The following is a 27,505-nucleotide window of genomic DNA, read 5'->3' as shown; positions in this document are numbered from 1 at the left end:
ATTCACCAACCCGAGGAATGACCTCAGTTGCGACACATTTTCAGGCGCTGGGGCCTTAACAAGCGCTTCAATTTTGTCAGGGGACTTATGTAACCCCTCTTCATCAATCATGTGGCCACAATACGATATCTGTTTCTTAAAAAATTCGCACTTGGGGCGGTTGGCTCGCAGCCCATGTTCCCGTAGTCTAGTGAGCACCTGTTCTAGGTTGTTAAGGTGTTCACTGTCATCTTCACCTGTTACAAGGATGTCGTCCAAGTAACACTGAGTCCCCGGAATCCCTTGCAGGACTTGTTCCATCGCTCTTTGCCATATCGCCGGAGCCGATGCTAATCCGAATACCAATCGATGATACTGGTAAAGACCTTTGTGAGTGTTTATCGTGAGGTACTTCCTAGGGGACTCTTCAACCTCCATCTGCAAATATGCTTGTGCTAGGTCTATTTTTGTAAAACGCTTCCCTCCAGACAGTGAGGCGAAGATGTCTTCTATCCTTGGAAGAGGATATTGTACTGTGTGAAGGACAGGGTTCACCGTCACCTTGAAATCCCCACAGATGCGAATCTTCCTTGGCTCTCCGGACTTATTGCTTAACGTTTTCTTCATGACAGGAACGATGGGGGTCGCCCACTCGCTCCAGTCGACCCTAGACAACACGCCCGCCTTCTCCAGATTCTCCAGCTCTGCCTCGACGGCTGGGCGAATCGCATATGGCACCAGTCTCGCTTTGAAAAACTTGGGAACTGCATTCTCTTCTATTTTTAACGAGGCGGTTACGCCTTTAAGCGTGCCCAGTTCTTGTTGAAATACCTCTTTGGCGTTAGCTAAGATTGTTGACAATCGTCCAGGAGTGACGTCTTCATCTTTTTTACCATCCACCGTCATTGCATGAATGGAATGCCAATCTAAGTTTATCTTCCTGATCCATTCCCGTCCCAATAACGGTGGTCCACCATTTGGCAGTATGTAGAGATACAATTTCCGTATTTTCTTGCCATTGTATTCGACAGGCACCCTTATTTTTCCTCTGGGGTATACTTTTTGCCCCGTATACGTCGTCAAGACGATGGATGTCTCTCTCAAGGGTATGTGTGAAAATAGCCGCTCGTAGTCTCGTCGATTCATGACGGTTAGCACTGATCCTGTATCCAATTCCATTTTAACTTGGGACCCTGCTATCGTGAGGGTGACCCAAATGGTTCGGTGATCCTCTTTTGCGATTACATTGTGAAGTTTGAGACAGCTTAATCTCCTGTTCTCGGATTCACTATCGCTCATCTGGTCTGCGGAACTACTGTCCGTCATCTTTTGTACTTTCTTGTACGGTTCCTTAGTAGCCTTTTTGTTGTCGCTGGTCTTCTTCCCAGACCTACAAACTCGTGCAATGTGTCCAATCTTCCCGCATTGTCTGCATATTTTGTCTTTGGACCAGCAGTCCTTCTGGTCATGGTTAGTTCTGCCGCAGCGATAACATTTTGCAAATCCCCGTGTCATTTCGTGGGTGCCGTATTACTGTGGTTTTTGTTGAATTTCTGCAGCTCCCCTGGCTGCTGCTTCATACGATACTGCCACGCTGAAAGCCTTATCTAGCGTCAGCTCTTTTTCTGCGAGTAACTTCTTCTGTGTTCCTTCACTCAGGAGTCCACAGACAAATTTGTCCCGTAGGGTATCTGCCAGTCCTGTTCCGAACTGGCAGTGCTTTGATAGCTTGCGTAGTTCCGTAAGATACTCAGCATTGCTCTCATCTTTGTGCGGAGTTCTCCTGTGGAATTTAAATCTTTCTGCTATCAACAGCGGTGCAGGGTTTAAGTGCTCCTGTAGAACAGCAACAATTTCGTTAAAACTCTTCGCCTTCGGTTTGGCTGGAGTAATCAGGTCCCGCAATAGGCCGTACGTTCTAGCGCCCATTAAGTTTAACAATATCGATGCCTTTTTTCCCTCCGCTATATCGTTTGCCTCGAAATATACCTCGACTCTTTCCACATACGTGGTCCAGTCCTCTAATGTATTATCAAAAGCAGTGATACAGCCAGTCTTCAGCATCTTGCAAATCTAAAATGGCGCCTCCCGTGCTTTGCCTTCTTCCCCGCTGTTGTTAGCGCTGCTTTCCACGGTTTCTTGCGCGTATTCTTTTTCTTTTATTATTTTCCCGTCGTGGAGCGGACCCTCTGGGACACTTCCCTCCCTCTTCTGAGGTCCGAACGCTGCCCGGCTTCGAAACACCGGCCGCGCCCTGTATGCTCCACCCTCTCTCTCTCTCCTTGCTTCCCGGCCCCGTTGAAAGGCCACCCGATCGAGCTTCAGCCCGCCGCAGCCCAGGAAGGATCAGAGCACTACCTGCCACCAGCCCGATTAGCTAGGAAACCACGGACCGAGGAACCCAGCCTGGCTCTGGAAAGTCACTCCTGCAAAGCCTTGAACCCGACAATTGACGGTCGACGCCCGTTTCTCGAGTTTCAATGGACTCTTTTTTTTTCTTTCTTCTGGCTCCGACCTTCAACAACGTCGTCGGAGCTGCTGCCGAGTTGCAGGTAAGTACGTTTCTTACTCGTCGCCAGTGTTAAGTCCGTGAATGATTGAGACACGGACTAGCAGGAGTGAAAACAAACTGATCTTTACTGGTGGAAGTTCATAACGAAACTAAACAGAGGCTCTCTAGCGCCTTTTATACAGGGGTGGTCACTGCCGGTACTGCAGTCTGAGACCAGTTATTCTCTTAAAGGTACATACACAACAGAAATTCCTCCTCATCTCTGTCCTAAATGGCTTACCCCTTATCCTTAGACTGTGACCCCTGGTTCTGGACTCCCCTGCCATCAGGAATTTCCTTCCTGCATCTAGTCTGTCTAGTCCTGTTAGAATTTTATAAGTTTCAATGAGATCCCCTCTCATTCTTCTAAACTCTAGCGAGAATAAGCCCAATCGACCCAATCTCTCCTCATACATCATTCCTGCCATCCCAGGTATCAGCCTGGTGAATCTTTGCTGCACTCCTTCCATGGCAAGAACATCCTTCCTCAGATAAGACGACCAAAACTGCACACAAACTCAAGGTGTGGTCTCACCAAGGCCCTGTACAACTGCAGCAAGACATCCTTGCTCCTGTACTCGAATCCTCTCGCTATGAAGGCCAACATACCATTTGCCTTCTTAACCGCCTGCTGCACCTGCATGCTTACCTTCAGTGACTGGTGCACAAGGACGCCCAGGTCTAGTTGCACTTCCCCTAATCTACTGCCGTTCAGATAATAATCTGCCTTCCTGTTTTTGCCACCAAAGTGGATAACCTCGCATTTATCCACATTATACTGCATCTGCCATGCATCTGCCCAATCACCCAACCTGTCCAAATCATACTGGAGTTTCTCTGCATCCTCCTCACAGCACACACGCCCACCCAGCTTTGTGTCGTCTGCAAACTTGGAGTTATTGCATCTAGTTCCCTCATCTAGATCATTAATATATATTGTGAATAGCTGGGGTCCTAGCACCGATCCCTGCGGTACCTCACTAGTCACTGCCTGCCACTCGGAAAAAGACCCGTTTATTCCAACTCTTTGCTTCCTGTCTGCCAACCAGTTCTCTATCCAAGTCAGTACCTTACCCCCAATCCCATGTGCTTTAACTTTGCACGCTAATCTCTTATGCGGGACCTTATCGCCCGGCACCTTCCTGTGCAAGCGCAGGAGATGCAACTCCTGCCCTTTTTTCCTCCTCCCTTCCCACTGCCCAGGGCCCCAAACACCTCTTCCAGGTGAAAAAGCGATTTACTTGTACTTCTTGCAATTCAGTATACTGTATTCGCTGCTCACGATGCGGTCTCCTCTACATTGGGGAGACCAAACGCAGATTGGGTGACCGCTTTGCGGAACACCTCCGTTCAGTCCGTAAGGATGACCCCGAGCTTCCGGTCGCCTGTCACTTTAATTCTCCACTTCACTGCCACGCTGATCACTCTGTCCTTGGCCTCTTACACTGTTCCAATGAAGCTCAACGTAAGCTCGATGAACAGCACCTCACCTTTCAATTAGGCACTTTACAGTCTTCTGGACTCAACATTGAGTTCAACAATTTCAGACTATAACCCCTGCCCCCATTTTTCAGGCTGTATGATTCTGCCACCCCCATTTGCAACATCTAATCTTTCCTGCCCCCTACCCTAACACAGACTGTTCAGATCTTCCCCTCCTCCTCCGCCCCCTCCCCGCCCCCACCCTCTCCCTGCCTCTGCACCTGCTTAAAATCTGTTACATCTCTAGCCTTTTCCAGTTCTGAAGAAGGGTCCCAGATCCACGGATGCTGCCTGGCCTGCTGAGGTACTTCCAGCATTTTCTGTTATTTCAGATTTCCAGCATCCGCAATATTTTGCTATTGTATTAGTGTACATATTGAACGTATATAAACATAATTTATATCTGTCTTTAAATAAAGAATAGTTTATAATGCAACTGGGATAAATTCCAGCAATACCACAATAGTTCAGCCAATTCCCTGTGCAAGTACAAGAACAAGGCTCAGGCCATCCTTCAAGAACAGCAAAGCAATTTCTGTTGAGCCCTCCTGCTGAGCAGAAATAAAACAAGTACATTGATCAAGCAGCTTATACAGAGTTCACTATAAAGTTCTTGTTTTTTCTCCAAATTGATTATCATTGGCAGAATTTTGAATGATGCCTAATGAAGAGTATTGGTGTTGCATCTCCAGAAGGGCACGGCAACATGAAAAAATGTTTCGCATTTGGTAGAGCACAGTGAAACAGACATTAAACTGATGAATAGGCTGGCTAGTTGGCTGCATGAGTTTCTTGTAAACTGAATGTTATTCTTTTAGGTCTCTGTATACCAACATTCAATGGTGTAAGCAAGTGCACACAATTGCATGTATTTATTTTGTTGGTGGTGGGAGGGGGAAATGTGCTGACTCAAAAGATATTAAAAATTCCATTAAAAAGCCAGCTCCAAGAGGTATGTGTCCATGACTGTGTGTGGTAATAGCCGTGTGTGTGTGTTGGGGATCACATCCATGGCTATACATCTACAGTCCCTGACCAATGCATAGGCAATTCACAACACACATCACTTCCTTAAAGCTCACATGAAGAAAGCCCGCACAGCTGCAGGTCAATGACAGCAAGTGCCATTCTACTATTACAACAGAGCTTACTGGTAGCTTGGAATTTGATCATTTAAGGTAGTTTTTGCAGTTACAAAAAATCAAAAGACTTCAGATTAAAATGTAAATTGAAATATTAGTTGATCTTTTTGAGGCACTTACAGAATTTGAAAGCATCTTATAAACTAAGGCAGAAATGGGATTTGTGGAAATGAATTCCAGTTTAAGTCTCACACCCTGAATTTGTGGCTGCATGCTGTAATATTACAGATTCTAACATCTGTTACAGTACAGATGTTGGAAAGCAGAAGGCATAATTTGCTTGAGTGCTCCTATCCGATCTCAGTATAGTGGCTGAACGAGGAGTTGAATGGCACATAGATGGAAGATATTGTCACGGTGAGGTGGACCAAGACCATGGAGGATGGCTAGCTGGTGGAGATTGGGAAGGAAAGGGATGCTGGGTGTATGAGATTTAGTGCAAATAGTCTAGATTAAATAGAAGGATGGAGGAAAGTAAACAGTTGAAGAGAACTTGAGAAGCCAATCCTTGAGATGATGAAGTTAATGTTTAGGAGTGAAGAGCATTGAACTACTAGGACACAAAATATTCAGGAAGCAAACATGCCTTACACTATATACGTACACACACAATACTCACAGAGTATATGTTAATTCGTCTATCCCATCCAACAGCAAGCACATATCTGCAAAGGAATTCAAGATATGTGGTTGAGAACATACAACGCAATTTGAAAGTATAATGCTAAAGCCAGTTGTTCACCAATCAAAAATATGTCTATGGCTCGGCAGGTTTAGACAGGAGGCTCTCCGATCCAGCCCATGGTCTGTATTAAATTAGCTGATCTCAGCTGGGATGGTGATGCCTTGGTGCCCCTGAGGTGGGCAGGAGAAAATCAGCCTTGTTGCCACTCCCAGAAGTATTGATAGATTTATAGAAAATATTGGTTAGTCCAGTTAAAGTGCCATGTGCAGCTTGGGAACCCCATTAAGAAAGGAAGTGAAAGCCATAGAGAGCATATAGCATAGGGATTGGAAACTATAGTTCTGAGGAGAGACCGGAGGTACTGAGACTATTCCCACTGGAGCAGACGGCTAACCGGAAATTTAAGAGAGGTTTTTTACATTATGAAAAGTTTTGGTAGAGTGAACAGGAAAACAACATTTCCACTGGTTGGGAAGTCAATGATGACAGTTCATGAATTTAAAATGGTCATTAATAGAATGAGCAAAAAGGTTAGGAGCAGTTTCTTACTGCAGAGGGTTGTTGGGAGCATGGAATTGCATTTTTTTAAGGGAAAATTTGATAAATATTTGAAGCACAGGAAGATACAGGGCTGTACAGGAAAGAACAGAGCAATGGAATTAGTTTTGGACTGACAGCGATATGAAGTTAAGAAAGTGCGGAATCGATGGCATAGGTTACCCATGAATAGTCCAGACTTCCTTTCATCCAGTTAATGGCATGAAAAGGGAATAACCGATCAGGAGGAGCGCCAAGCCTACATAAGAGTTTTAGGCTGTGCATGGGAACAGCGGTTGCACTTAATTTGGCCAATCTTGCGAGGCCATTAAACCTTTTCCTGCAATGTGGAGCAGTTCTTGGGGTGGTGGAGGTTGTACCGGCTACCTCAGCAACCGTGCCCCATTGCATTTGCACAACCCTCTTATGTAGCTTCCGGTTCTCAGTCTCCAGGCATCTGTCCCTTCTGGCCTTACCTCTAGTAATACAAAAAAAATCAACAAATGAATCAGAAAACACAGTAGACCTGCCTGAGGCTGACCAACCTTCCCCGCCTCCTCCCCGCCCCCTCCCCTCTGATGCAACTACTTCCTGTTATTGTTGCTCTTTTCAGCTGCTCCACTCCCCTATTGAAGAACATATGGCCCTTTAATCAACTGCAGCATTTTAAACACAGAAGCAGCACTCCATTTCCCTCCCTCTAAGCAGTGGTAAACCAAGGGCCTCGAGAAACCTGTCCTGCATAATTATTAAGGGCCAGTCAAGTCAGGTTGAGTGGGTTAGCGGCAGCATCACGTCGGGAGGCAGAAATCCCGCCTTGCTGCAAACGCACCAATGGGAAGATAATCCAGCCCAGGATCTGGCTGGACTGTGATGCCCCCCATCTCTCCCCACAGGTCCAACAACCTGATAATCCCAGTGAGAGCTTACAATTGAAACTGGAGGGCAACCAGTACCTACGGAACCATATGTAGCAAAGAGTCAAGTACCATAGAGAGGGGTGGAAGTAATACTAGTGAGAAAAGCACATATTTTGTCAAATTCTTCTTACTCACTTATTTTTGTGCATCTCCACATAGATGCAGTCACAGATTTCATCACTTCTGCTCTCTATAACAAGAACAATTAAAATGGACATTTTTTGTACTACAATATTTTTGTAATATTCAGAAGCAGCATATATTTTATGTAATTGCTTTGCAAACATTTTAAGATGTTGCTCCATGTCAATGTCATTTTGTGATGTATGGCGTTCAGACTGTGGCAAATTATTTTTTAATCAGAGTACCTAATCATTAGCAACACTCTTCTGGTTTTATTCTGATTCATTGCAAGCTTGTTAATAATTTATATTAGTTCCATGTAATATATGAGCCTAAAAAAAAATCAGTTGTAGCTCATATGGGGAGTTAAGATCAAGTGTAGTCTTCAGGTGAAGTGGGGTTAGAGAGTGGGGGATAATTGGACCAGAGTACACAGATGTAATTTAGACTGTCCATCTAAGCAGTCAGTTACACATCATATGGCTGCTTGTATCTTGATGAGGGTACTTCAGGTCACTTGAACCCCTCACTTCTTCCAGAATGCTGTCCCCACTGTTGCAATATTGTCGAAGAAGAATGGGGCCCCTTCCTGCTTAATAGGTCACTGTTACATTGTTATAGTATCACATCGTTAAATGGAACTACTTTGGTATGGAACTACTTTGGTATGGTGTAGTTATATTGCTATGTGGCACACTGTGCACGGGCCGTGCACAGTGCAGCGTCGGACACCTTGTATCACTCTGCACCATGCGGCAGCACAGAGAAACAAAGTAGAAATACAACTAGTAAAAGCAGTAACTAAAATGAGCTAAAAGCGTCTGTATTATTTATAGTAAAAGAACACAAGGAGACACAACATGGTGGCAGCGGTATAAGTGAGTAAAAAATTGTGCTATACGAACTACGAATAAGACGAAAAGTGATTTTATGAGCTGATTGTGAGTGCCGATGTCTGCGGTGATTTGAGAGTGAATCGTACGGGAAACTAAAATGACGACTGTGCAAATGCAACCCCTCATGAACTGAGAAGCCGACAATATAGTAGAAGCATTCCGCAAGTTCAAACAGAAATGTGAGCTTACATTCAAAAGCTTCCTGAAGGGCGCTACCAATGAGGAAAAGGTTAGTTACATTCTGTTGTGGACAGGAGAAAAAGGTCTAGATTTGTATAATAGCCGGAGTTTGACTGAAGACGAAAATGAAAACCCTGCGACAATTTTTGATAAATTCAGCAACCATCTGTAATGATCAATAACATGTCATTCTATAGTGGACACTAGGTGGAGCCGTAGAGCTGTATATATAAGACTACACTACCCAGCTGTATGTGTTTAAGACTACATTACCCATGAGGCACTAGGCTACCCACAAGGCAGCAGTCAAGATGGAAGCCTCTACAGATACTGTACCTAGTCCACATGTGCTCAATAAAGTAACTAGCAAAAGCTAGCTGTGTTCATAATAAGAATGTCTATTTATTAATGAACATAAGATGGTACCAGGGTGGTGAAGATCTGCTGAAAATTGTGAAAAGCGAAATGGAGAATTTGAAGCCACCAGAGCGTTTGAAACTCACAGGAACTTTCGACTACAATTGGCAGACTTTTAAACAACAATTCGAACTCTACATTGCAGCCATCGGATTCGGTACAAAGCCAGATGCAAGGAAGATAGCGTTGCTGCTTATGGTTGCAGGCCCACAGGTGATAGGGGTATTTAATACATTTGTATTTAATCCAGAGGAGAACAAAGGAAAATTAGACGATGTGCTACAGAAATTTGATGCACATTGTTCTCCCAAAAAGAATGAGACCTATGAAAGATACATCTTCTGTTCTCGGACACAGCAGCAAAATAAGACTTTTGATAGCTTTATAACTGATCTGAAACTGAAAGCACAGACATGTAATTTCTCTGAGCTCAAAGCATCCATGATTCGTGACCAGATTGTGTTTGGTTTTCATGATAAATTCAGGGAACGTCTGTTGAGAGAAACCGAAGTAAATTTGGAAAATGCGGTGAAAATATGCCAAGCCAGCGAGCTAGCTCGAAAGCACGCGAAGACTTTCAGTGAAATCAATAATGATGCGATTGTAATGAGTGATAATGCTGCTGTCGGTGCTGTGTCCTACAAGGGGAAGAAACGTGGGCAGAACAGAAATGAAAAGCAATCGGAGGATGAAATTTTTAATTGTAAACGCTGTGGTTACAAACACCAGTTAAGACAATGCCCAGCATTTGGAAAAATGTGCACAAAGTGTAATGGAAAGATTCACTTTGCCAAACAATGCTTTTCAAAAGTAAAAACAACGAAAGGGCAACAAGTTAATGTAATTGAGGACACTGATTTAAGTGAGACATTTTTTGTAGGAATGGTGTCATGTGACAATATCAAAAAGGATACAGAAAATGTGCAGCCCTCAGGAATTAACAATGCTGAACATAAAGTTAATGCAGTAAAAGAGGACAAATGGATGATCCCACTGCAGGTAAATGGAGCATTAGTTACATTGAAACTGGACACTGGGGCAAAAGCAAACTTAATCAGTATGAGTGACATAAAAAATATGAAAGAAAAGCCCAAAATACAGAAAAAGTCAGTACTACTGAAGAGCTATAATGGACAGAAAATAGATGGCTTAGGTGTATGCAGACTTAAAGTGACAGTCAAAGACAAAGTGCATCATCTCATGTTTTCTGTTGTGGCTGAAAGACTTGATTCGATACTAGGTGACAAAGCTTGTGAAGACTTAGAACTGGTCAAGAGAGTCTACCGTATAAACTGTGCCATAAGCAGACCAGATGACTCAGGTGATGAAGCAGAGAGCCCATCAAGGATGAAAAGGCCAAAGGGTATCCATGTCTTCAAAAAGCCTAGTTTCTCCAAGAAGAAAGAAAAAGACTTTAAGGTCAAAGAGAAGCCAAAGGAAGAAAAGCACAAAGAGGAAAAACACAAGGAGAAAAGTCCAAAGATATAACCGCAACAGATGTTGTTAAGCAGTGGAAAGAGAAAAAGAAAAAGAAGAAGCCTGCACCAGAGCAGAAAGCAGTTCCGGTGGATACTCCTTCTTCCCTCAGGCCAATCTTTGGTGTTCCATTAGCCGAGGCTGCTGAGAGGACTATGCTGTATGATGGGATCCAGCTGCCAGCAGTTTTTCGAGAGTGCATTGACTACATTGAGAGTTATGGCATGAAGAGTGAAGGAAACACGGAAACCCTCTCCAAGCAAAGATCGCAAGGAGACCTCGATCTATACAAGAGCAGATTGATGACAATGCCGCAACTGCATCTTGTCATTCACCGCCAGAACAATCTCATGAAGACACATCAGACTTACCCGTGTTGAGAAGATCCACAAGTGAAGTAAAAGAGCCTGATAGACTTAATCTTTGAGTACAATGTAAAGCTTTGAAAATGTGTTGACTGTTTTGAAAATGTTTATGTTTATAGAGCACTAACAAAAGTGTTACTGATATTATCTTTATTGTTTTCTTGAAAGTTGATTGATATTGATTTTGTTAAACCTCAAAGAAAGGGGGATGTAATGATCAATAACATGTCATTCTATAGTGGACACTAGGTGGAGCTGTAGAGCTGTATATAGCTGTATGTATAAGACTACACTACCCAGCTGTATGTGTTTAAGAATACATTACCCATGAGGCACTAGGCTACCCACAAGGCAGCAGTCAAGATGGAAGCCTCGACAGATACTGTACCTAGTCCACATGTGCTCAATAAAAGTGTCTAGCAAAAGCTAGCTGTGTTCATAATAAGAATGTCTATTTATTATAAGGGCGCTACCAATGAGGAAAAGGTTAGTTACATTCTGTTGTGGACAAGAGAAAAAGGTCTAGATTTGTATAGTAGCTGGAGTTTGACTGAAGACGAAAATGAAAATCCTGCGACAATTTTTGATAAATTCAGCAACCATCTAGAGCCTAAATCCAATCACCGTATACACAGATACAAATTCCAGAGTCTAAGACAGGAACCCGGTGAAACAGCTGACAATTTCCTAACAAGGCTGAGAAATGAAGCCAGCAAGTGTAAATTTAAGGAAATGGAAGAAAAGCTTGTGGACCAGCTAATATGGGGGTCAGCGCATGTAGAGGTACAAAAAGCCCTGATAGGAAAAGAAAAGCTCGGAATAACAGAGGCTGTAGATACTGCGAGAGCTCATGAAGCCATGAAGCAGCAAATTAAAACGCTGATTTCTCAAACGGCTGACATGTGGACGGCTTCTGAGACGGACAACAGAGTGGATGCAGTGAGAGAAAAGTACAACACACAAAGACATACACATGACAACGGGGGAAACATGTGCAGAAATTGTGGAAGACTGCACGATTACACAGACAAGAGGAAATGTCCAGCATATGGAACAAGCTGCAATGCATGTGGCAAACTAAACCACTGGGAAAAGAGGTGTAGAACGAAGAAAGAAGGAACATACATCAAAAACAAAGGCGGACAGCAGAACCAGAGAAAGAAACACAATATCCATGCCATGGATGAGCAGGATGATGATGATGATCACGACAATGCACTAAACATCGAAACCATAAAGATACAGCTTCACGAGATGTCCAGAGCGGAAAATACTCCGAGGAGAGAATTGCACACCATCATCCAAATCAAAAAAAAGATCAAAGGTCGGCCCAAAACCATCAACTTAAAGTTGAAGCTGGACACAGGGGCTCAGAGCAACATTCTCCCATTGAGACTGTACCAGCAGATCTTTCCCGAAAACCTGAGAAAAGATGGCTACCCGAAAAATGGTTGTTTAAAGGCAAGTAATGTCACGCTGACAGCATACGGGGGGAGTGAGATTAAACAACTCGGAATAACCTTTATCAAAGGGACACATAAAAGAAAGAACATCAACTGCATGTTCTATGTCACCGACACTGAGGGGCCAGCGATCCTGGGATTAAACAGCTGCGAGAAGTTGAGATTGATCTCAGTGCATCACGAGCTGACGGAAACGCCACTGAAGATAGACAGCAACACCCCACTGGAGAACCGCCCACAAATCAAGAGTAAAAAAGACTTGATAGACATGTATCCGGAATGTTTCGATGATACAGTGGGATGTTTCGGAGATTTCCAATACCACATCACCATCAATCCAGAGGTAAAGCCCATTATCCATGCTCCACGAAAAGTACCCATCGAGCTGAAGACAAAGCTTGAAAGAGAGCTAAAGGAGATGGAAGAAAAGGGAGTGATCGTAAAGGTCACTGAACCCACAGACTGGGTAAACTCAATTGTGATACGAGAAAAGCCAAACGGGCGTCTCAGAATATGTTTGGACCCCAAGGATCTAAACCAGACGGTAAAGAGGGACCACTATCCCACCCCAACGCTAGAGGAGATTACGCCATCACTGGCAGGAGCCAAGGTTTTCTCAAAACTAGATGCCAGAAATGGATATTGGAACGTGAAGTTGGATGAGGAATCAACAACACTGACAATATTCAACACACCATTTGGGCGTTACAAATTCCTGCAGCTACCATTCGGGCTAAAGGTCAGTCAAGATATCTTTCAACAGAAAATAGACGAGACATACAGAGGCTGTGAAGGGGCTATAGGAATAGCTGATGATATTCAGATCTATGGAGCAGATGAAAGAGACCATGACATGCACCTACATGAGGCCATGGAGAGTACCAGGAAGGCTGGCATCAAGTTAAATGCAGATAAGTGCATAGTTAAAGTCAAGGAATGCCAATTCTTCGGTATGATTTATACACCAGAGGGAGTCAAGCCAAATCCAGAGAAGATTGCAGCGATTGCTGAAATGAAACCACCCAAAGACAAGAAAGAGCTGAGGAGTTACCTCGGCTTGGTCCAATACATGAGTTCTTTCATCCCACACATGTCGGAACATACAACAAATCTCAGAGAGCTATTGAAAGAAGACGCCGAATACCAGTGGTCTGAATCACACGAAAGGAATTTCAAACAACTTAACGAACTGTTGTGCAAAGAAACAAGTCTGTCATATTATGACAGAAGAAAACCAGTCACTCTGCAAGTAGACGCTTCTACCAGAGGACTAGGGGCAGCTCTGGTGCAGGAAGGAAAGCCGATAGCGTTCGCATCAAAGGCCTTGACGTCAGCCGAGATGAGATACGCCAACATAGAAAGAGAACTATTAGCAGTAGTGTACGGATGCGAGAAATTCCATACATACCTATATGGCAGGCGATTTACAATAGAGAGTGACCATCGTCCACTAGAACAGATCTATAAGAAGAATCTGTGCAAAGCGCCTGCAAGACTGCAAAGACTACTTCTAAGGATCCAAAGCTATGACTTCATGCTTAAATATAAGCCAGGAAAGGAAATGGTGCTAGCAGATGCGTTGTCTCGATTGTCACCATATGAGAAACACGAGGTGGAGGGCCTAACAGTAAAAATCCACCACCTAGTGAATGTTACCACCACAAAGCTCAGTCAAATCAGAGATGAGACTAGCAAAGACGAGGAGTTGCAACTGCTCACACAACAAGTAATACAGGGGTGGCCGGAGAGAATCCAGCAGGTACAGGTGACAATTCGTCAATACTGGACGATTAAAGACGATATTGCAGTAGAAGACGGTATTCTCCTGCTGGATCGAGGATCATCATGCCAAAGACGATGCAGACACAACTTCTCCATCTCATACATGAAGGCCACATGGGAATGGAAAAATGCAAGCTGAGAGCCAGATCAGCTGTATACTGGATAGGCATGTACAAAAATATCGAACAGATGGTCTCTGCATGTGGTATATGCCAGAAATACAGAAAGAGGAGATGATACCTAGTGAAATACCGTCAAGACCATGGCACACTGTTGGGGCAGATCTCTTCATGTGCAATCAAGAATGGTATCTCATAGTGGCAGATTACTATTCCAAGTTTCCTTTTGTGAGAAGGATGAAAGACTTGAGAGCCACAACTACCACCAGGATTGCAAAGAGCTTGTTTGCTGAACAAGGAATCCCGGAAAAGGTAATCTGTGACAATGGAACCCAGTTCACATCGAGTGAATTCAGAGCTCTGGCAGAAAAGTATGGGTTCAAAATAGTAACCTCATCCCCACATTTCCCAAGGGGACACGGGTTCATCGAAAGACAGATCCAGACTGTCAAGAGAACTCTCATCAAAAGTAATGAGATGGGGGTAGACCAAGACCTTGCCCTCCTATCACTCAGATCAACACCACTGAAAGCAGACATGAAATCACCTGCGGAATTGCTGAATGGGAGGAAGTTTAAGACTACACTACCAGCAAAAATACATCCTCCCCAGGACCAGGAGGACTTCAGACAAAAGCTGGCAGAAGCACAAATTGTAGGAAGCAAACATTACGATAAACATGCAAAGACGCTACCAGAATTGCTGAATGGACAATCAGTGCATGTGCAAGACCCGGTGTTGAAAACCTGGAATCCAGCCAAGGTCATTGGAAAAGCTGATACTCCAAGATCCTACTTCGTAGAGACTGAACCTGGTAACCAATACAGACGGAACAGACTCCACATCAGACCTTCACCTGAACTGGATAAGCAGCAGACAACATCAGCAACATTGACAACACCAGCTACCACAAGCAGCACAACACAAGAAACAAGCGCTACAAATCAAACAACCATGAGCATGCACACTCCAACTCCAAAGGCGACAGCAACAACAACGAGAGCGGAACACACCAAAACACCGCAGAGAGGAATGGTCACCACCAAATCCACAAGATGGAGGGACAACATCCAACCACCTGAGCGATATCGTGAATAAAAAAAAAACTCACGATTCTTTGTAGTTGATAATAATAGTTTAGATATAATATTTGTTAATTTAAATTGTTAAATTTCATGTTTTAGTTTTTTGAGAAAGAGGGATGTTACATTGTTATAGTATCACGTCGTTAAATGGAACTACTTTGGTATGGAACTACTTTGGTATGGTGTAGTTATATTGCTATGTGGTACACTGTGCACGGGCAGTGCACAGTGCAGCGTCGGACATCTTGTATCACTCCGCACCATGCAGCAGCACAGAGAAACAAAGTAGAAATACAGCTAGTAAAAGCAGTAACTAAAATGAGCTAAAAGTGTCTGTATTATTTGTAGTAAAAGAACACAAGGAGACACAACAGTCACTTCCTCTTGAAAGGAGCAGACTGTGGCACAAGGGGACTGGACTTAGAAGGAAGCAGGAGCTATGGAAGGGGAAGAAAACAACAGCTTACTTAGAAAAGAGGGGGCGAATATAATAATAACGTGGCATTGCAGGGGGAGAGCAGAAGGGGATATAAACCCAAACCTTGAGGAGCTGAATCCTTGGAAGCAGATGAAACCTTAGCAGGAGTTGAACCTTGGCTGCCAATGATCAGTAGCTCCCTGCTTGGCAGACGATAAGTTAATTGTGGGCGAGCTTATATATTGTTTGGCTATATTGCTGTTGTGTACATAAACTGTTCTGTTCTATGCCGGCCTTTTTTTTCCTGAACTAAGCCACCTGAAGTGAGATTTATATATGTGGAGAAATCTGATGCTAAATAAACAATGAATTATTCAAACTAATCTACTTATTGGTGTGGTAAACTGTACTCGAGACAAAAGCACGAATCCCACCTCCCTGGCCAATGAACTGCAGTCTGGTTTACCAGAGATAGTGATCAGTAGGGAGGTATTTGAATTGAAGTTCTCAGGTCCTGACCCTATCAGCACTTGGTGGGCCAATTGCTGAGTATGTATTTGTTGTTGTCACCAATAGGATACTAGTCTAATATTAGGGGTGTTGGAGTCCTGCATCAATATTTCCTGGCACGTGGAGCAATTCATGCATAAGCCAACAGGACCTTTAACTTTATGAGTATCCTAATTTCCATGGACTTGAATCTAAACCCTGAAGAAGAAAAGCCCACTCATCCCTCGTTGACATGATTTACCTTTCTTTAGTATTCTTAAACAATGGCCATTATTGTGATTCCAGATCTTCAGACATCCATCTCTTCCTCCTGTAATTAGTCTACAGTATAAAAAGGTTATTGTTGAGCTTCCATGTCACAATGTATTAGAAGAGCTCAAGATTGCAAACCCTCACCTCCTTCCACTGTCGTCAAAAGCCATGCAGCAAATGGCAGAATCACCATGAGCTCGACTGAATTCAAATGTAAGGTTTCCTGTGTCAAGGTCCCAGACTTTGATCACCTGGATGAAAGCACACATTATTTATATTTCACTTTGCTTCTTGTCTTAATAAGGGTTTTACTGATTTTTCGAGAATATAAATTCAGCTGTAATTTTTTGAATTAATTGTACATTTTGATTAAACTAGCAGATCTCCCATGGCATTGCTCAAAGTGAGTGACAGGAGTTGTTATTTTAGAATAATAGGGGTGTTTATGTCATGTAGGGCTCAAGACCAGGGCCACTGATTTACAGTGAGTGAATAAGTCAAATTCAATTAAAAGTAATTCTGGAGTTTTTCTACTACTTTGGGGATTGAATTCCACAGCTCTCTCCATTATTCTGTGGGTCTGAGTTTCCTTTATTTTATATTTATATTCCTTTGCCCATATTATCCCTTACCATTCTTAAAGATGAGAATACACAGAAAGATGGCATACAAGATGCATCAATTGAAGGTTAAAAAAACTGCTAAATAGTAGTACTGGGGAGTGAAATTTAGATGCACTTGTAGGGGGTTCTGCTGTTTGATGGCAATGGTGGCAGTCCTGGGATTTGGGAGCACTGGAGAACAGTTTGGCAGAACTGGGGTGGGGATTCCCCTGGAGTTTGTGTCCCAGACCATTCCCTGTATTATGATCCGATTCAGTCCATTCCCTGGAGTTTAAATCCTGGACCATTCCCTGTATTATGATCCAGTGCAGTCCATTCCCTGGAGTTCATATCCCGGACCATCCCCTGTATTATGACCCGGTTCAGTACATTCCTGGGAGTTTGATGCCACCATTGCCATCAACAGCAGAACCATCTACAAGTGCATCTAAACTTCACTCCCCAGTACTACAATATAGCCGTTGTTTTTAACCTTCAATTGATGCATCTTGTATACCATTTCGCTGTGTATTCTCATCTTTAAGAATGGTAAGGGATAATATGGGCAAAGGAATATTTTGACTGTACTGCTGTGGGGATGCTGGAGTTTGGCAACATGGGGGAAGGGGTCCTTCATTCAGGCATCAATGTGGAGAGAACCTGGAGTTTGGCAGAACTCGAAGGTAAAATTGAGATTTGGCACAACTAGAATACAAGTACTACAAATGTCAGGACTGCCCTAGATATTCTCTTGGGTCAAGTGTCACCAGTCTCTCCCATAAGCAGACATTGTGCCACACAATGGATTAGGAGTTTATTTTCACTACGCAATATCAAGATGATCAATAGGATGACCCAGGGTGTAGCAATGAGACCCCCTTGCAACATGAACTGGATAACAGAATCCTCGGCACGAGTCCTCATGTATGCTTCTCCAATCTTCTGAAAGTAGACTGATTGCAAATCCACAAATTAGTTTATTTTGCAGTTGTTATGTGATCAGATTGAAAACATTTGAAGTACGTTTAAGCACAAATGACTTCGCCTGTATCCCTCGTCATAACAAATAAAAATAATAAAAGTAAACTACATTGATCCTCTTAGGTTAAAAAAAAATCCACTTTTCTTGGGCAGTGTATCAGTGAATCAGACCAAAACTTCTTGTGGGCCTGGCCAGCTCTTTTCTTAATGTACTCTGGCCTGGCTTACCTGCCTCTCTTAGCAGAATTTACCAACTGGCCTTAAACATGTGCTTTCCTGGTTCCTTTGTCCCATTCCCTGGATAGGAAGTTAGGCAGTTTGGCTTGTTTCATATTTCCAGCATTGGCAAAACGTTTGCTTTTTATTTAAAATACATTTTTATTTCACATTTCAGTATTCTGGAAGCTTTTAAAAAAAAATTAAAAGCCTCAATCAAATGTATCAACAGGCTCTACTGTAATAATTTATTAGTACATGCACTTACAGATCCTTCTGAACAACTGATGACCTGTCGAAACTCGTTATTGTATTTGCAGCACAGAACTGGCTCTTTATGGTAGCCGATGTGGTGTGGCTGAGGCTGGGGTCTGTAGGGTATCAGAGAAATGGAACAAATGTGAAATGCCGACTCAGTACTCATACAATACCTTCAAAAGTGATATGGGCAAGATATTTCTCTGCATGTGCAGTTGAGCTGCTGAAGTTACTGGCCCTGAAATTCCTGAGGCTGGAGAGGGTGTAAGTTCTATTTACGCCCGGGGGGTCCAGGTACAAGGGGGTACTGCACTGATCAAGGCATGGTCCCTTTAATAAGGCCTTCTATTGAAGTCCTAACCGATTGTCTTGGTGGACGATAAAAATAAGGACATAAGAAATGAAATAAGGCTGCGCAGTCCTTCAAGTCTGCTCCCTCCACAGACCACATAATTTGTACCTATTATGGATTCTGATCAACACGAGAAGCTCCTGAAGGAGGCAACTAACCACAGGTAAAATCTCCAAGAAAAGAAAGCTCTGCAAAATTTCTCCTTATCCCAGAACAACAGAATATGAACCCAACTTTACAACTCAAACTATTCAACTCTAACCAGTTGCATTCCACAGATGACACATGGAGTAACGTAGAAGGCACTTGTGTTACGGGAAGTATTTGATCATATCTGCCCTTATCCTAGTCACCTTCAACTCCATTCCTAAACAGATATTTATTCATTTCTTTCTTTAAAAGGACTTCATTAGCACGCTTGCTGGGAGTCTGTTCCACATTTCAAACACTATGTAGAAAAAAGACTTGATTTTGTACATGTAGGTACTTTCCTTGCCTTTGTTGCTGTTTAGTGAATGTGAAATTTGAGTCAATCAGCTGCATGAGTGACAAAAGCTTACAGCATAAAGATGTGATGTTTGAGGTATGATGGACACAGGCAAGTGCATTACAATACATGACCCCGAAATTCCGCAGTTCTATCGGTTTCCCCACAGTATCTCCAGTGAAAAACTGGCAGAAACCGCAGGGAAATAGTGTAAACAGACTTATGGCAGGTGCAATTTCAGGGCTTATATCCTTAACTTACTCACATTCCTCAGGGCTTATATCCTTAACTTACTCACATTCCTATTACATATATAATTTATTCATAGAATTAAACATGGGCATGAAAAGCAAACATAAAAAAATCAATATGAACAAAAATGTAGATTTAAAGCACAGTATGATCTTTCACTGCTGGGACTTGGAATACAAGATAGCCCAGACGGGTGGGAATGAAAGACTCCAATGTTCCTAAGTAAATTAAGGTTCAATAGTTTCAATCCAGATAAAGCTGCACATAATTTATCAGAAATTGGCACTAATTTGGCTCCTGTGATTTCCCTTGAGTGAAAATGCCAACTCGTGTCAATTTGTACCAGCTGATTTCAATGTAGAGAAATGGAACCCCACTCCATTTCCAAGTCAGGTGTGGCATAGCCAGATACAGAATAAAACTCCTGCTTCTATGTAAGTAAGTCCTGACAATCTTCATTTTAAACCCATGTTATTGTTTTAATGTTCCTTGATCTTCCCTTGTTAATAATGGTCCAAACTCTTAACAGAGACAAAAACACTGCTTCTTTTGCCAGTCCACACACAAACCATGAAATACATAAGGTGATCATGTTCCACAACAACTTTTGCAGAAATAGTCCATTAAACATTTGAAGCGGTCCTATGCACTTCACTATTCAAGAAGTTTTGTCCACAAAGTAAAATCAGATACAAAGGATAGCATCATTGGAAAATGGACAAACAGGCCATTCAGCGGACCCCATAAGCAACCATCTGTTTCAGAGCCTAATCTGACTGTCTTCCAACAGTTTCCTTCTACAAACCCATATCCCTCTCCACTCCAGCTCAGTCACGAATCAGTCTCTTCTGAGCGCTTTAAACAAGTCAATATTTAGTCACTAGGTGGCAGTCTAGAACACCAAAACATAGAATCATGATCTAATTAATGGAAGTACAACAAAGTGGATGTGATCGAGTACTTTATTCCAATTATATAAAAATAGACAAAAGAATGATAACCCATAGCTGTGCTATGAAAAGTTCTCATTACTTCAGAAATTATTCTGTAACAGTATTGAAAGAGACTCACTGTATCCGGAGGTGCAGAAGAGCAATGCCATCTGCAGCAATGCAAAGTGCTTTGATCCCTGATACATAGAGACATGCAGATACATCCCCTCTAATCCTACTGGCTTTTCCATTGACTGTGTACAAGCAGCACTGATCCTCAATATCCCAGATCTAGAAACAAAAGAAATTGAGCATTTTAGATGTGGAATGCATTTTAGAGGAGCATTGGATGTGCAATGCATAGAGAATACATGCAGAAATATTCCACAAGTTTAAAAACAAAATCCCAGCAACTTTGCATTTCTATCAGTTCACAAGAATGAAAATTCCAAGTGGACAAATGAGACCTATCTAACGTAAAGGCAGGTATTGAGCTTACTATAAATTTAGTAAGAGATTTTTGAACCATTTACTGCATCTCAGAAAAATCCTATTCTTATTAAAAGTAGGATGGGCTTGATGATTGGCAACATAATGAACATTGCCAATTTGGCCCAGTGGAGTTGCTGTCTTGTTGGACAACAACTATTTGATTTCAATAGCATTAAACTCTGAAAATTATTCTAATTCAGCTGAAGGTGTTGCTATTTATGATTTTGTTTTTCATCCTGTGTTTTTTCAGGGAGGGTGAATTTACATTCTCATCAAAATGAAGGCATTAATGCTGGGAATGAAATATTATTTTCTACTTGGTCCTATCCAGTATCAACATTCAGCTCTTCCAACTCGTGTATAAAATCCACCTCTTTGACCAAGCTTTTGGTCACCCTTCCGAATATCCCCTTCTCTGGCTCAGCTTCCATTTTTTTCTTCCACCTCTGTTGAAGCACTTTGCAACGTTTTTCAATGTTACAGGCGCTCTATAAATGCACGTTGTATTTCAGGAGGCAGAAGCAAAGCTACCTATACGTTGCCCTAACTCTGTACTTTAAACATAACCTCAGAGATAGATTTCTTGCTGCAGCAGTGTGAAGTTTTCATATTTCTCACACCTAGCATATTCCATTTCAGATTGAAATTGACAAATCAGTGCTCAATTAGAGTCAGTTTATGCTGTGAGCTCACCCCCTGCTAGGACTCGATTGAGACACCCCTCATTTCACACAGGATCCTTTCAGTTGGATTCGAGCCTGAACCTCAGATGTACTAACTTACCGCACCACTGTGCAAGCCAGTCTCTACCAGTTGTGCTACATTAAGTTTAATCTAAAGCAGAAACATATGGAAATAATTCAAAATCACCTCAAGGACATTGAGATAAGCAAGCTGCAACAGAACGTGACTGGCATCATAAGGCGAGGTGTCATGCCCTAGATTTACAAACCTTCACAGTGTTGTCAGTGGAGACAGAAAATAGTTTATTGTCATCAGTGGAGATGTGTAGAAAGAAGATTGGAGCACAGTGACCTCTCAGCAAACCAGTGGGTTTCCTTTAAGCAAATAGATAAACAGTAAATGGATACAGATCACACAATGTAATAGATGCAGTCCACTATTTCATACTTTGTACTTTTCCTTCAATGAGAATTTATTCATAGCTGATATATTATCACAGAAATTCCAATACTTTGAGTTTTTATATTATGCTCCTTATTCCGATTATATTTTCTCCTCTTTTGGGTACCCGGACATTGTGTATCAATCCCAGCAAAAGTGAAATGCAGCCGATTTACTCCCAGGCCTCTGTTAATGGCACTCTGTCAGTGACCACTCAGGGGATCATTGTGAGTGGCCTGGGTCACAATTCTGATTTTACCCTCCCTCCTTCCACATGAGGAAGAGTCTCATTTCTGTTTTGTGTGATGTGGCCTAGACTGGCAATGTAAATTTTGGGAAATCATGGTGTTGTACCACTTTAAATTGCTGCATCAATAGAGTGGTTTTAGTAATTTATTCTTTTATGCTCCATACCCTTTGATCCAAGCATTCTAACAAAATGCATGCAGTAGTGAATGTCCCATAATACAGTATCAAAATTAGAAGCCAAGGTTCAGGAGCCTTAAATTAAGATGACTCTGGACATAAGAACAGAGACTGATTTTCCTCTCGGGGTTCCTGCTGGGAGTCCAACAAGTGTAGTGCACTTCGTCTGTGAGGGAAGGATTCTGCTTAAATTTTCCTGGCCTGGGCAATTTGTATGGCCTGGACACTCTCTGGGGACAGGCCCTTAGAGGCCTATGAAGTTCATGTTGGAACATTATCATACCTGTGGCTCCTTTAATCTTTGGGGTCCTCCCGAGACCCCGCAAACCCTTCGATCAATGGAGGGTCTAGGCACAAGCCCCATCACCAGCTTTTCTGGGGTGCCCCTCCATTTGAGCATACACAGAGGCAGCAGGGTCAGGAACGCTCCCTGTCATCTCATTAGCATTGCTACACTGAGTATAAACCTACTGCAGGTGTAGGCCTATTTAGGAAAGTCTTAGAAATCCTGTGCGTGTTGAGAGTGAAGACCTGATGTATCTCCACCTCCATTTCTTCTTCACTGTACCTTGGGAACTGGGCATTTCCCAGGGACAACAAAGAGGAAAATCAACCCTCATAAGAATTAGGAACAGGGAATGATTAGTCTAATAAATGCCTCTCTTTTTGAAAAATATCAACCACAATTATTCCCCTTCACACTAAGGGGGAAGATTGCTCTGGTTGCTAAGTGTAGCAAAGCCACAAACATGTTCTTTTTGGCTGCTTTTACAATGTTATTACACAAAACAACAAGAGCAATTTGTCTTCTTATATCCTTGAATCTCTTTTCTCCCAAAGTTGCGTATTGAACTCAATTATATTGTCCAAATCAATTACCTTCTCTGATAACCCATTCCACGACTCTATTACCCTTTATTGTGCTTTTATAATACGGTAAATTAATTGATATATAGCATAAATAGTTCAGCCATTGAGTCCTCTTTCTATTAATAGAAATATAAAAGAACCTTTGAAGACGGCTATTTGGAGCAATACACAGCAATCAATGTGAGTGTGAAGGGATATTAATACCACGTTTTCATGACCACCTCACCCAGGAACATAGGGGTTCCACATACGCACAATCCTGTCCACGCCACCTGTTACGATCAGGTTGTTCTTCTTACAGAAGTCAAAAGTTTTTACACCTTTTTGAACACGGAATACAGACTGATCACACTCAAGCCTCTTCTGAGGGACGCCAGGAGTGCTGTGACACTTGGTGCCCTTTCCCTCTTTCCAACATTCCTTCATCTGTTTTTCCAGGTTTGTGGTTCCAGTAGTGCAACCTTCAATGGTTCAGTGAACAAAATAGTCAAAACAAAATCAAACACCACATGCAAGTAACAGAAGACCCAATGGGCTGGATTTTCCCAGCGGGAGAGGTGGTTGGCGGGTTCCAGTCTCGCTCCTGGCTGCAGCTGCTCTGTCAAAAGGATTTTCTGTTAATAGGGCTTGTTAAACCCGCCCTGTGCTTTTCCCAGCCAATTAAAAGGAAGCGGGTCTGATGATGTCATTTGATGATGTGTCATCAGCCAGTTTCCTTAAAGGGACCATGGTCACATTCATTTTGACAGTTATGCTGTCAGTGTTCTGCAGCATTGAGGTGCAGCTATCACTGACAATCACTGCACAAAGGTGCATGGCTGCACCCAGGCTCTCACATGACTCCCTCCATATGCTTATGGAGGGAGTCACAGCACGCAGGGAGGTTCTCGTCCCTTCCCATGGGCGGAAGAGACCTCCCCAGGACACCAACGCAGCCTGGTTGCAAATTGCACAGGAGGGCAGAAGCAGGGATGTTGCCAGGAGTACCTGGCTGCAGTGGCGCCAACCTTTCAATGATCTCAGTAGATCACGAAAAGTTACTGCAAAGCCACAATCAACCTCATCCTGCTGTACCACTCATCACATCCACATCACTTTACCTTCCCTACCCTACTCCTGCACATCCTTACTTACACCAACTTACTTTGCACCTCCACCCATCCCTCTCTATCTACATTATCACTTCCCCATCTCACTAGCTACCCCTCAGACTCACCCTCATCTTAGTCCAATCATACCAAATAACAACACACAAGGGTAGGCACTTGGGTGTCTTATGCAATGTTCATGTAAATTTTCTGTTAATGTGTTGTCAAGCATTGAAATCTTTATTTTCAACACTTTGCCTTATTGTACAGATCTGTGCTCACCTTTGGAAGTGTCTTAGTGAGTTGCAGTGAATGGTGAGACATAACGGTAACCCCACAATGGTGATGAGTGTGAAAGGAATGGCTCATGCATTGTAGAAATGCTTTATGGTGCTGGTGTGGGGTGGTGTTAACCTGGCGCATCATGTGGCAGCCAGTGTGTACAGTGTCAAGTGAAGTAAATCTGGCCATGGTGAGGCCATCCCTGGCCTCCCGGGCAGCAATGTGGTTGGGTGCAGATGCCCTGTGTCCTGTGCAGCATCAGTTGATTGCGGAGAAGGTTGGTGTTGTTGTTGATGATGATGTTGGTGTGTCTGGTGATGTTGGTATTGGGGCTGATCGTGGAGGGATTCAGAGGACCAAGGTGAGATTTTTTCAAGGGCACCAATGTTGCTGGAATAGATGGCAGCTGAAGATGAGATGACAGAAGTGATCTGACAATGGTGAGAGAGCTTGCTCCAAGGAGGTGACGGTGGATGAAGAGTTTACTCCAAACACTTCCAAACTGCATAAAGCTCAAGTGTCTTCCAAGTCCTGAAGGCTCAAGCTTCTGACATTGGAAAATGACCAGCTGTGAAATGGTAGATTTCATACCACTTTTGCAGCTGTCACCTATTCACAGCAATGGGGAGACATAGAGAACCCAACCTTGACGTGATCTCCGAACGACGGGAATTCCGTTACAAATGTGGGAAAATAGAAATAGGCTGGCAAAATATTAGATAACAAGCAGTTAACTATCTTAAATGCCTCCCCCGCTGCTTGGTGTCGGGTCTGTTCTGAAATGTAGGCCTGACACTTTGGAAACTTACATGGAGGCGGGTTCGTGGTGGATTCCCAACCCGCTGTCAATCATTTTGAATTTAACAGCTGACCCGCCTCCGAACCCACCCTCTGAGTGCCGGCAAAAGCGCGGCCAATGGGCTCGATTTTGCCATTGGGGGCGGGCTGGGGCGTGTCAGGTGATTTTCGTGTCAGGACCCCGACTCCGATGTGAAGTGGGAAAAAAGTGCGATTTTGCCCTAATTGGGCACTTGATTTCCAGCGTGTGGAAACCCCTGGCCCAATGAGTCTTTTCATATAGAAAGTCGCCTCCAATGACATCATCAATGCTGCTGGATTTAAGGCCTGCAAGCAGCCTTGCTTCTTCTGGAGACTTTAAACTTTATGCCCATTGTTGTGATCGCTTCATTCAGCAACTATGTCCGGCAGTAGGCCAAAGTGTGCTCCAAGGTTCGATGAGGCCTCCCTCCAAGCTCTGGTGGAGGGAGCAAGATCAAATAAGGAGGTGCTCTTCCCTTCCTCAGGGATGAAAAAGTCTCCCCAGCAGACTAAAGCTGTGTGGATTCAAGTGGCCTAGAAGGTCAACTCAATCTCTATGTGCCGCAGAACCTGGCTGCAGTGCAGGAAGAGGTTTCATGACCTTCTCTGCACAGGAAAAGTGAGTATGACTTTCCCATCACCCTCAATCTGATCCCCATCACCTCTCCTCACCAGCACTCTGCTTTGCCAATCTCTTCCTCCACATCCCACTTGACACTGACATCCCTGCACCCTTACCCATTCGCTTTCTCTCTATGGTCACATTCACTTAACTATTCGATCATGCAGCCCTCACACTCTCTATCACTGTGATGCCATGACAACAACATTCAACACACAGGGAGGGCCCTTTGTCTCCTTCTAAGCATCTATGCTATGGATTCTCTACACTCACTCCTTCATTCTCACTCAAACGCCGCTTGTGTCCCTCATTGCAGGAAAAGAGAGCCCACAATAAGAGGGAAAGAGCGAGGACAGGAGGAGGGCCACCCTCAGTAGCCCAGCTCACCACCTCGGAGGAGGCGGCCCTGGAAATCACCAGGATCGAGGAGGATTCCCAAGTGGGGGACGGACAGGCAGGCGCATCGCAGCAAGCTGGTGACAGAATAGTTTGGCATCTCTCTCATTGACATTGCATGAGTGACTGATAATGATTCTGATGCTCGAACAGATTGATTTATGATCATCTGCACAATTCAATGTGCATGTAACCTTGGACTCATATCTCTAACTCTTTCCTTTACTCCCCCAAAGGACCATCGACCGCCCCTGTCCCCACTGTCCAGGAGGAACAGCCTGAGCTTCAAGACTCCTCAGAGGAAGCTGCAACCTCTGAGGGCATAGCGTCAGCAGAATTCAGCGCACCCAGCAACAGCGCAGACACTCACACCTCGGTGGGACCTTCGCGAGATAGAGTAGTGTTGTCACCTGGTGTATCACAGCTCACAAATGAGCATCAGCAGATGGTGGAGGCAGGGACAGCAGTGGAGAGTCCTCGTCGGAGGGCGCAGGACTCTGCCAACTCTGCTCAGCTGCATGTCGACTCTGTGCCTCCGGATCCATCCAGAAGGAGAGCGGTGCTGGAACTCCAGGAACAGGTGCAGGAGTCTCTGGCAGGTTTTGTCTCCAGGGTCGCTACGAGTGTGGAGCGAATGGAGGAGTCTATTGCGAACATGAGCAGAGCCTTTGTGGAGGCATTGGCGCATGATCGCATCCCCATGGAAAGGATGGCAAGCTCCGTGGAAAGGATGGCTACCGTAGAGGAGAGCATGGCTACGGCCATGGAGGAGCTAAGTCGCCAGAGTGTTGAAAACCTGGTCATTGTTCAGAATAGACTGGCATCTCTTCAGGAGTGATGGTCAGCTATTGAGCATAGAAACCAGACCTTCATGGAAGTCCAGAAATGTGTCCTCATGGCCCCCCTGAAGTACAGCAAGGTGC

The 27,505-nt window shown here is 43.6% G+C and overlaps 1 protein-coding gene across 1 annotated transcript in view; it reads right to left on the bottom strand.

The window, feature by feature from the left end:
* Positions 1 to 27,505, bottom strand: part of wdr95 (WD40 repeat domain 95) — a 255,032-nt gene that overhangs the window by 87,986 nt on the left and 139,541 nt on the right. The window contains 8 exon segments of the mRNA XM_085999311.1: positions 5,774 to 5,819; positions 7,432 to 7,486; positions 16,372 to 16,451; positions 16,527 to 16,633; positions 18,450 to 18,552; positions 20,602 to 20,753; positions 21,907 to 22,012; positions 23,602 to 23,836. Of these exon segments, the coding sequence (XP_085855437.1) occupies positions 5,774 to 5,819; positions 7,432 to 7,486; positions 16,372 to 16,451; positions 16,527 to 16,633; positions 18,450 to 18,552; positions 20,602 to 20,753; positions 21,907 to 22,012; positions 23,602 to 23,836 (884 nt within the window).

The sequence above is a fragment of the Somniosus microcephalus genome, chromosome 10 (genome assembly GCF_052327205.1).
Source record: "Somniosus microcephalus isolate GS21.2 chromosome 10, FLI_Smic_1.0, whole genome shotgun sequence".
NCBI classification, from domain to species: domain Eukaryota; kingdom Metazoa; phylum Chordata; class Chondrichthyes; order Squaliformes; family Somniosidae; genus Somniosus; species Somniosus microcephalus.
This window is presented reverse-complemented; position numbering and strand designations above follow the sequence as displayed.